This window comes from Acomys minous, assembly GCF_964271855.1.
Source record: "Acomys minous genome assembly, chromosome: 14".
Classification (NCBI taxonomy): Eukaryota; Metazoa; Chordata; class Mammalia; order Rodentia; family Muridae; genus Acomys; species Acomys minous.
In genome coordinates this window covers 106,162,171-106,174,015 of record NC_140496.1, presented here as the reverse complement: position 1 = coordinate 106,174,015, position 11,845 = coordinate 106,162,171, and the positions used below count along the sequence as shown (strand labels likewise).

The window sequence follows — 11,845 nt, the reverse complement described above, 5'->3', positions numbered from 1 at the left end:
GTTAAAGGAACACAAACTGCCAGGTGTGGTAGAGCACACCTTTAATCCCAGCACCTGGGGAGGCAGAGACAGGTGGATCTCTGTGAGTTCCAAGGCTAGCTTGGTTTACAAAGTCCAAGATAGCCAAGGCAACACAGAGAAACCCTGTCTCAAAAAACAAAACAAAACAAAAAAACAAAAAACAAAAACTGAAAAAAAATTTTAAAGCAATTATTTGATGTACCAAAATCTGGAGTTCTCACACTTGAAGGCTGTATACTAAATATACGTGTAAATATGAATATAAAACTAAAGTTAAGGCCAGATGCAGTGGCACACACCTGTAATCGTAGCACTCAGCGAGGCCGAGGCAGGCAGATCTCTGTGAGTTCGAGGCCAGCCTAGTCTACAAATCGAGTCCAAGACAGCCAAAGCTACACAAAGAAACTCTGTCTTGAAAAACCAAAACAAAATTGAAATGAAGTTAATTTTCTAAACTATTAAGTAAAATGCAAATTAAATCTTCATACCTTGTGGTTGAAAAATAATACTGGAAACTCATTAAACTTTATTTTTTAATGAGTGATGCCCATTAAAGGCACCTATCTCTTCTCTTATGTGATTTCCATTAACTGGCTTTCCTTAATCATGCTTTTCTTTCGATATCAATCTGTGTGGAAATCTGAAAAAAACCTCTTTCTCTGTAATTCAACTTCCATAAAAGAGAATACTGAACCAGACATCTGTCATTAATACTGGGAATTACTTTCAAAGTATGTGTATATATGATATATGTACACACAAATATATAAATGAAAATCACTATCAAATACCACCCATGTATGCCTATACTTTTCTTCTTGATTCCAGTTCTGAATTAAAACACTAATAAGTATGAAAGGTTAAGCCTTTTTCTGTCTTTTGTTACCTAAAAAGGTTCTATCCAACAATTGTAATAAAGCCCAACTACTGGGCTGTAATTAAGAAGCTGTCTTGGGAGAGGACCAATAACTGGGAAAATGCTGGAATAAATAAATAACCACTTTTGGAAACCCAAAAGGCTCATTTTATAGCGTGTATGTCTGGTACTTCAAACTGTTGTTAACTCGAGTCTAGTTTGAGAGTCCATATTAGAAGCTTGCTAGAAACAGACCTGGGTTTGATACTTAGAACAGAAAGGGGAAAAGGAACAAAAAAAGAAAGAACTGTAAAATGTCAGGCCCTATCCAGCCAGTTCAAACATGCTGAAGTTTGAGAAACTGCATTCAGGCAGTATTCTAACAGTATAGTTCAATTACCACGTTGAAAGCCAAAGTAGTACAAAATTCTCTTTAATATTTTATGAGATCATAATGATTAAAACAAAACATTAAAATAAGGCTAGGCTCACTTTGGCTAAAGAAGCATCAAATGACAGATTGTAAAATTATCTTGGATTGAATTAACATTATATACATGTAAAACAAAAAAACTAATCAAATAATGAAGACTAGAATAAAACAAATCTATCTGCTACTTTCTTCCTTCCTCTCTTCTATTTCTGGATAAGCATTCATGAAGTATACAAATTTTTTGTAATTACATGATAAAGTGAATATAAAAGCCATCTATCAATAAGGGACCTTTATTTAAGTATGTCTTCATTATTCCAACCCAATTTCAGCATTGTTTTGCCAAGCTTATTTATCTACCAAAGCAGTATAGACTAAAGCTATAATTTTCCTTATTTTAGCTAAATACAAAGTCATGAAAGAATCCAGTGGAGAGGTTTGGGCATATAATTATATTCTTGCCAAATATGAAGTTGTTAAGAGACTAGAAATGAATCATTTGCCAACTCGCTCAGGAACACCCTTATTAATAAACTAAAATAAGAGACAGCTGGTGAAAGCCTTAACCATACACACTTAATAACAGAAACTGTATTAGTATAGTTTTAGAATTAAGGGAAACCGTGAGTTAACATTTTCATATGGGCATGAGACCAAAATCAATCCCTTTACCCACCAACTAATGAGCAGCAGCACTTTGTAGAAAACAGGAAGAATATGATTCCTCTCTAGAACTAAGCACTTTGTATTCCCCATTCTCCTAAGTCCTCACAGTACTGAAGACACTGAAAAGTGCCAGCCAGCCAAACTGTTCTAGCCAGGCCACACCAAGTCCAAAACCTGCCCTACATGTACACATGCTCTTATCTGACTTCCACTGAACCACTTTCCCCTTAAAAAAAAAAAAGCCTACAAAATTCTAAAACATCATTAGCTCTTTCAGATCTTACGTTTCTAGTCCCCATGACCACAACCACAAAACTGCCATCAGGACCAGCAGAAGCAAGACAAACTAACACAAAAGACCCACCCACTAGAAATATGCTGCAGTACACTTTTACTCAAAACTATTTCTTGTACCTGTAATCTCTGGGCCCTGCTTTACTCACCAAATATCCCAGTTTAGAGGAGTTGGCAATTAACACTACCACCATAATTACTTTAGTTTTTGAGACAGGGTCTCACTACGGAGCACCGGCTGTCCTGGAACTCACTGTGTAGAAGAGGCTGGCCTCAAGCTCACAGATGCCTGCCTCTGCATCCCCCAAGACCTGGGAGGTATGCAGCATCATACACAGCCAACATCAATATTAGTATCATTATCATTTAGTTATATTAAGTAAACAACTTCTGAATATGACTTTCCTGCCTGCCTACTGCATAAGCTATGCACAGGCTTTGCTTATTACACAAGTCTGTGTTGTAGTTTCTGAGACAGGATCTTGCCATTCAACTGTGGATGGCCTGGAATATACTATGTTGTCCAGAGTGGCCTTAAGCTCCTGGATCCCTGGTGGAGGGATTACAGGCACGCACTATCAAACATGCACCTAGCCACACAACTCTTTTAAAAGACAACTATTTCAGCTGCACACATCTCACTCTGCTGCTGTAGCAGAACACCTGTGACCCCCCCAGCCACTCAATTTTTATTTAAGGTTAACAGTAACCACTTTGAAGTCTAGAAATTCTATTATGCAGTTATATAAATGGATCTCTTCTTTGTCTTCAAGAGAGAAACAATAGATGATTGACAAGACAGACACACAGATATATAGGCAGGCAGGCAGAATATACACTTTTGACAACTGAGAAGTCAAAGAATTTCACACTGCTCCTTAAATATGTACATCTCAAAGACAGGCTTAATGGTCTAGTGTCAAGATTTCAACAGCCATTTCACTTATCCCTTTGTTGAGAAATAAAAAAGGGAAAATATTTCATCTCAGTCCATTCCCTACAGCTCAAGATTGCCATAGAACAGCAAAGGAGGGAGAGAACGATGAAAATAACAGACCTCCTCCCACCAACATAAAATCAAACCATCGCGCTCTACTACAAAACTCGTTAACTTACCTGTACAGCCAAAGATCTATCATTGTGGAAATATTATTTCTTTTCCTTATATCCTCAAGGAGATGGAGCTATGATCTACAATAGAGCTTAAGGTTCAGGCTTTCAGGGTCTCAGCTTCAGCCTCGGAGAATACTAGGACCTCTTAAAACGCCTCTGTTTAAAATAAAATGATAAAAAAGGTACTAAGTAAGGAAATTAATGTATGCTAACAGTTTACTCTAACTATAAAAGCACACCACAGTAATGGCTTGGTGCTTCCTGGTAAGCAGCCCCAGGGGCACCAAGGAACTGGGGTAGAACTGGAGAAATCAACCAAAGCCAATGCTAACACATACTTACAAATAACTATTAATTTGAGTAAAAATGACTCAGCCTTTGCTCTAAGGCTTTTTCCCCTCCTCCGCGTAAAGATGACCTAAAGGATTTCTAAGGTTTAGGACTGAGTACAAGAACTAGGGCCTAAAGCAGTGCTCTTCAACCTTCCTGTGGCTATGACCCTTTAATACAGTTCATCTTGTTGTGACCCAAATAACAGAATTGTTTTTGCTATTATTTCCAAACTATAATTTTGCTACTGTTGTGAAATGCAGCACAGATACCTGATATGCGACCCCTGTAAAAGGGGTCAAGACCTACAGGTTGGGAACCACTGGAAAACAACAAAAACCTACCCAGCACCTAATACTCTGTATCGTGCATAGCTAACACTCACACATCGCCCTCCATAGCCCTGGGGTCCCGGAGCTAACTGTGTAGATCAAACTGGCCTCAAACTCAAGAGATTCTTCTAATTTTGCCTCTGCCTTCCAAGTGCTAGGTCTACAGGTGTGTGCCACCATCCCAGGCCTTTTTTTCTGGGGGGGGGGGGGCGCCAGGGGGGTAGTTTCGAGGGAGGGTTTCTCTGTGTGGCCTTGGCTGTCCTGGACTTTGTAGAGCAGGCTGGCTCATGCCCAGCCATCAGTCTGATATTTTAATGAAACCAATAACACTGCAATTCTTGGCATATTATATTTATTGCAGATTTACTAGTGTGCTATGCTATCTTTCTCAGAGATTATACACTCTAGCTAACTAGGCTATCAGGAGCACCCATCTGCAAATAACTGTACTATATAAAACGACAAGCACATGTTCATGACTGACCTTGCCACCTTAAGCTTAAACTAGGTATTTTTAAATGAATGCTATTTTAAATGAAGTACAATAATTAAGGACTGATACAATTATCAAACATTGTAAGCCAAGGTTCTAGCTAGTAAAGATGAACAGATTACTGTTAAAGGTGATGTACTGGTCTATTTAACTATAGCCAAAAGACTAATAAGTATTGCAATGATTCAATGTCTGCTATACTTATTTTAATGCACATAATATGATGACAGAGTCATTATGTAGCCCAGGCTAACCTATCTCACAGAAATCTACCTGCTCTGACTCCAGAGTGTTAGGATTAATGGTGGAGCCAGCATACCCGGCCTGTTGCTTTTTGAGATAAGGTTTCCCAGACAGACCTCAAACCTTCCTATGTTGCTGAACATTGAGTCCCAAGCACTTCAGTTACAGGTGCACACAAATAACCATGCCTGCTGTCTCTGTGTTGGTTTTTAGACAGGCTTTCCTCACTATGTGACTTATAATGTAGACTAAACTGGCCTCCAGCTCACAAAGGTCCACGTCATTCTGCCTTTCCAATGCTAAAATTAAAGGCATGCACCACTAAGTACAGCACTTCTGTAAATATTTAAAGGTACATTTTTTTTTAATCTTTTCTTCTAAAAATTGCATTCTCACAGTCTAATGTCCTATAGAATTGTACTCTGATATACATCTTTACCCCTTAAAATCCTTATTAATTTTCCTAGTTACATTAATAAAAGGAATTAAGTAGAAAGAAATTGCTTCTCAGAGAGGAACAGGGCTACAATCTTAACAACTATAAATGCTACCTCTCCTTGTAAATTCTTACAGTATACACAAAGTAAAAACCTGCCTTAATACAATCATTTCCCTCTATTTTTTTAAAGCTCTAAATTAAAATGAAGAAGGGGAACACAGGGAAAACATGATCCTACAAAGACTTGAAAAGTCAGCCTTATAATGAAGACTCACCAACCCGTTCTAGAATGTGGCTCCATGCAGATATGGAACACAGACTGTGAAATTCCAGCCACACCGCTAGACATTTCTCAGGAGGGTTCCCTACAGAGCATCACCCACTGTACTTGCCAAATAAGAATATCTGTCACTGCTACTTTCACAAAAGAACTGGTTCTTAAAGCTGAGTTCTAGTAGTACCCACCCACACAGGCTCCACTGGACACATTTCTTAAAAGCCTCATACACTGAAAAACATACCAGCCAATGACTTCTGTCTCACTTGGCTTAGAGAAAATCACATTCTTTTCTTACCTTTTGAAGTGTTTCGCCTAGTACTTAATTCCCAAGCATCTGTATTTATATGTCATCACTGTTAATGTCCATGTTACACTGAGACTTCAGGAATTATTTATACGGCTGTACTAGCACAACTTGTTATCTGTGAAGGAAAATCACAATATGGTCACTATTACTATATTATAGATTGTTTACAGATTGGTGGCTAAGAAAAATATTTCAAGAACCACATAGCACACTTCACTGAACTCGGTTTTATAACTTATTTTATGACATAATGTGTTTCCATGATACATGTTATCTTCAACAGAATGAGATAATTTGTTAACATTCTTTCATGAACACGTACTCTCTATATAAAATTTCTGCACAGCAGAAGGTCTTACATTGAAGGCGTGTCTCATTTACTAAGTCTGTGATCAACCAGACACTAACAAGAAAGCAGCTTTAGGCGTTTTATGATACTACTAAGGAATCAACATGATACTTAAAGCCTGACAGCAAGATGGCTGCACAGATGACAGAGTGAACACACACACACACACACACACACACACACACACACACACTGTGAGAAGGAAAAAGATTAAGTGATGGAGGTTGAGAAGATGGCTCTGTTGGTAAAATGCTTGGCACACAGAGGACCACAGCTCAGATTCCCCAAGGGTACATGCCTTTAATGCAGGGGGATTAGCGGGTCTTGGTGGCCTGCCAGCCTAACACTGATGAGTCTCTAGGTTCTGTGAGTGGCTCTATCAAGCAACAGATGAAAACACTTAACGCTGACCCACACAGGAGTGGTGGGGTGTGAAATAGTTATCATGAGTTCTTGATGGGGCAGTCCAGGGTCAGGCCGTAAGTACAGCACGTGTCTATCATGCATAGGGTACAAGGTCTGATCTCCAGCCTCACACACATGTGTACAAATTGTTCTTTTACAGTCACTTTACCATAGGCAATATCCTCTACAGGATTAACCTATCAGGAAAAGAAAAAAAAAACTTAATGACTCAAAATAAAGTAAAGCTCCTACCTATACCCCCAATGCTCCTGAGGCTAATTAGGCAAAAGTATGCATAGACATCACTATCCTGAACACAGTGAAATCCTGTCTCAATAAGAAACGGGCTTAACTTAACAAGACATGGACTTGGCATGTGTGGATCCCTGAGGTCAAACCCCAGTACCCAAAACCCCCAAAGCAGCCCTGAACCACAGCTGTGCAAGCATGTCTTAAAAATAAAGTCCTTAATTCTGGGCAGTGGTGGCACATGCCTTTAATCACAGAGGCAGAGACAGAGAGAGGGGCAGGCAGATCTCTGAGTTTGAAACCAGGCTGGACTACAGAATGAGTTCCAGGACAGCCAGGGCTACACAGAGAAACCTTGCCTTGAAAAACCAACCAACCAACCAAATTCCTCAAAATTATAGTTGTTGCTAATCACATAACTAAGAGATACATTCCTGTGATCACAAGGATAACAAAAAGAACATAAACTAAGTCACCAAGTTCAGTAGTGAGCACCTGCACTCTCTGCTGCTTAGGAGGCAGAACAGGATTCTTGAGTCCTGGGAAACAGTGTTTCAAAAGCCAAGTCTTAAGTTATTTCACTCACCTGAGTGTGTTGTGTCTGTATGTAACTTACGTTTATCTCATATATATCACAGAAAGATGCTACAATGCCACTCCAAATTCCTACATGCTACTAAAGTAAAAAGCTATATAGGAAAACATAGGTAATCACATACCCTGTTTTGTGGATAAAAGAACTGTCAAACCAGGCATAGTGGCACACTACTGTAATCTCAGCACTTGAGAGACAGAGAGGAGGATAAGACGTTCAAGGTCACCCTTAGCTATAGATAGGTCAGATATAGATAGCCTGAACTACATGAGACCTTGTCTTTAAAATAAAAAGAAAATTTTAACACAAATTTAAGTAGGCCAAATTACCTCCTAAAAAGCAAACAAATTCAACTAACACAAATGTTCATAACACATTTCGAATGCTCTTCGTTTATTTTCTGAAGCAGATAAAGGACAACATTTTTCATTTGAAAATTTATTTTAGTAACTACAATTTCTAGGCGCTTAAGTAGCTATTTGTCTTTTAAATGCACAAAACAGAAACAAGCTATGTAAGCCCTGTTCTTAAAGCCTTATTTTATTCAATCCTTGCTACAAAGCTTCAGTTGTTTTCTTGTACTATAAAATTCATGGGCTGTTCAAGCATTCAACAGCAAATCTAAAAACCAATCTTCACTGCAAAGAATTCTCTTCTCTACTACTTGCTACTGAACACTAGACTACTGTGTTCACTGGATTACAGCGCCTTAGATTCATGACACACAACAGCCCTTCAAGGAGACTACAGCAACTTGCCCTACAAAATATCAGCTCTGGTCATAAAACAAAGGATATAAACACAAACACTATTAAAAAACAAACTGCAAAATCCAGCCTGAACTAACTTGAGTTGCAAGATACTGCAATATTTTGTGTTGTTAAAGGCTTGGGAAAGAAAAACCAAATAGAAGGCTATACTACAGACTCATCTTTAATAACCTGGTTCTCTAGTCTAAGCAGAAACACTAAGTATGTGTTCTATAGTATGATTTTTAAATAGTCACTGGTAAAAAACATTAAAATAATGATCAAAGCTATAAGAAGTGTCTTTCCTAGGCGCCCTTTCATGGTCACTAGGCATTTACAAATAAGACAATTAGTATGTGGTATACATAAAGCAAGGCAACAAACAAACAAACCCTTAAAATTAACCAAAGCCACAAAATTCTACTCTGCACGTTCCCTGGAATGCTCAGAGACATAAGTTATGCTAGCTGCCTTCTACAGGTCCAGAAATATGAATCAACAGAGAGAGGCATAACAGATCTGGTAGCAAACAGATGTTTGATTTTCCGTCACTGATAGTTACTTTGCCTACATTCATTCCTTCAACAATAAAATTGCACATAACCACTTGTCTCCACCTCAGGGAGCTATTTTAAAGTTCAGAAGAAACAGTATCTGTGGAGGGCTTTTGTGTATGTGCTTCTATTCCAGATCCAATCCATCAAGTAACACAGACATTAGTATATAAAGCTTCCTTCCACTTCTGGACATCTCAATGCAGGGATGCTTACAGGATGATGGCCATACTTTACATCAGCTTCTTCTAAAGCTTTATAGTGTTCATAAGCATCCAACTAAGCATGTTATAAAGACTATTTCTAAAACACAACCACAGAAATTCATAGAAGGGGGAAGCCTTCACTTTATTAAATGCACAGGAATTCAAACATAAAACGTCACAATCCGTTTTTTGTTTTTCAAGACAGAGTTTCTCTGTGTAGTCTTGGTTGTTCAGGATTCGCTTTGTAGACCAGGCTGGCCTCAAACTCACAGCGATCCACTGGGATTAAAGGCATATGCCAACCACACCTGGCTCACAATACAATTTTTTAAAAGATTGTACAGTACTCTCTTCCTCCTACAGCTCTCAAATTGTTCCCTTCTGTAATACAGTCATTCATGTTGTTTTAAATGAAAATCCCAAACTTTTTATTTTACCAATAAAGAGACAGGAGCCACACACACTGGGGTAAAAACTTGCTAGCTCAGAGGCAGAAAAATATCAGCCAGCTCACGTCAAAATGGAAAAGGCCCAAAAGGTTCACTTGTTTAGCTGACAGTCTAGGAGGAAAGGGCCAAAAAACCCAAGGCAAAGGCTTGCTAGCTCAAAGGCCAAAAAGCCAAAGGCCAAGGAGGTGAAGAGCTCAACAGCTAGAGCTAGAGCTAGAGCTAAAGAGCCCACGAGCGCCCTCTACTTCACTGTCTGTCTTAATTACTACACCTCAGCTCACAGAGTCCCTCCTACTGTGTACTTTCTGTCAGCCTGTTTCTTGCTCCGCTTCTTGACCTTGGGTTAACTTTATTTTCCTGTGTTCTGAAAACTCTTGGATTAAAGGTGTGTGTGTCAGGGCTCACACACACACACACACACACCAAAAAAAAAAAGGACAGGTTTGTGCAGTTCACAATCTGAGGGATCACAATGGGATCAAATAGCCTACAACACACCCATGGCCACGTTCATCTGTGGCGTTCATCAGCAAGCATGCGGATTACTAAGTGTGGTGGTTAGTGTTTCTTATGGTTTGGTAAGTTCTAAAGTCACCTGAGATAGGGCCGAGGTGTCTGTGGAGGTCACCTTTTACTGAATGAAGCAGGGAACTCGCTTACCATAGGGGACCACACCTTGGGCACAGGCTGTATAAAGTGGAGAGGGCAAGCTGAGCATCGGCATCCATTGTTCTCTGTGTGAATGGGGACATGTCACCAGCTGCATCAAGCTCCTGATGCCTAACTTCCCTACTATGATGGATTTTTAACCTAGAATTGTGACTTAAATAAACCACTTCTCCCTGAAGTTGCTTTAGTCAGTCTTTTATCACAGCAACAGGAAAGAAATTAAGACAACTGCTTTAAATCTTGTCCTTTTAAGTGCAGTCTACAGAAACAGAACCCTTATGATACATACATTTGACTACTTCACTGTCCTAAAACTGTTTTCAATTTTATTTTATTTTATCATGTCTATTGTGTGTAAGCATGGATATGAGCATGTAAGTTCCGGTGCCCATGTAGGAAAGAAGTGTGAGAGCCCCCTAACACTGGAGCTGCAGTCTTTAAAAACAAACAAACAAACAAACAAAAAAAAAACCAGACAACTTCTGAGCCATGTCTCTTCCAAGGACTCTGACCCAGCTCTGGTCACAGAGGAAATGAGCTAAAATTTGGCTCTTACCTTAAACAACTAAAATTTTTCTTTAACATGTATGGAAACTATTTTACAGCTTAAACGAGACACAGTGTTGAGCCTACAGCTGCCCTGCCACGCTGCTTGAAGGGACCTACACACAGAACAGGGACGCAATCAGGGACAACAAGTACAATGGCTTTCCAGAGTTAAGATCACGAAGAAGAGTTTGGGGAGGTCTTGGTGGCTGGAGCCCCCAAAACAAAGCACTAGAGCAGAGAGCAACACAAAATGGGGAACAAGACTGTAGAAAACCTACAAAGGTACTCTTTCAGCCCTGAGCCAAGAATGGCGCTAACTAGAAACTTCCACGTGCAAGGCCCTCACCTACTGAAAATGCTTCTTGGGCCAAGGTATGCATAATGAAGGAACACTTTCCTGAGCCATGTCAAAGGCTAGACAGGGAGGGGAGAGCATGTGAGAGACTGATGCCTCATCTATGCAACAAGTCCAGGCTCTTCTCCCAAATTATACTCCATGCTTTTACATGAAGAATTGGACATGGAAGTCATAGACCCAAATTATGATCTTCACTCTACATCTTACTGCTCTGCATCTGGACCACAAATAGCAGGACACTCATCTTTCATCCCTTTGCTTGTGGCAGAAAGTGGCACATGCCAAGCATCGACCAACAAACTTTGACCTCTAAGAGGAAAATGAAATACCACAAGAGTTGAGCAGGTCGTGAGAGATGACAATATTCTCAACTTGTAGTACGTCAACTTTATTTCTAAGCTTCTGGTAACCCTATATTTTTCATCTGTGGAATAAAGATTAGTTTCTTAAACACACTTTTAAAATATATTAAGAAAACAAACAAACCACATAATGAATACTGTTGGACCCTCTTGAATCCATCTTGTTTTCTTCCATTTCTACTCCCTAAAGGGAATCACTAATTAGACATTCGACATCAAATTGTTTTTTTGTTTGTTTATTATTATTTTGTTTTTTCGAGACAAGGTTTCCCTGTATAGCCTTGGCTGTCCTGGACTCAATCTGTAGACCAAGCTGACCTAGAACTCACAGAAATCTGCCTGCCTCTAACTCCTCAGTGCTGGGATTACAGGTGTGTGCCACCACGCTTGGTTCAACTTTTGAATTTTATATAATATATCATAATATTATATAAATACCTACATATTTTAATAGGGATACAGACTGTAGACTGTACCTGACCTTTCATTCTCCACCTAGTTTTCAGCCCAAATCTCTCTAGTATTTAACTGACAGTTGAACAAA

General features: G+C 39.3%; 1 protein-coding gene across 4 annotated transcripts in view; it reads right to left on the bottom strand.

Moving 5' to 3' along the window:
* The window catches only part of ZZZ3 (zinc finger ZZ-type containing 3), a 64,041-nt gene that overhangs the window by 34,835 nt on the left and 17,361 nt on the right, over nucleotides 1-11,845 (bottom strand). For all 4 annotated transcript variants that reach the window (XM_084757299.1, XM_084757297.1, XM_084757300.1 and 1 more), the window contains exons 2-3: nucleotides 5,796-5,922; nucleotides 3,387-3,539 (exon numbers count right to left, since the gene is read on the bottom strand). Coding sequence is in view for 1 of the 4 variants with exons in the window: in XM_084757300.1 (XP_084613426.1) it covers nucleotides 3,387-3,409 (23 nt within the window). In the remaining 3 variants the exon portion in view is untranslated. The remainder of the gene's footprint in view (nucleotides 1-3,386; nucleotides 3,540-5,795; nucleotides 5,923-11,845) is intronic.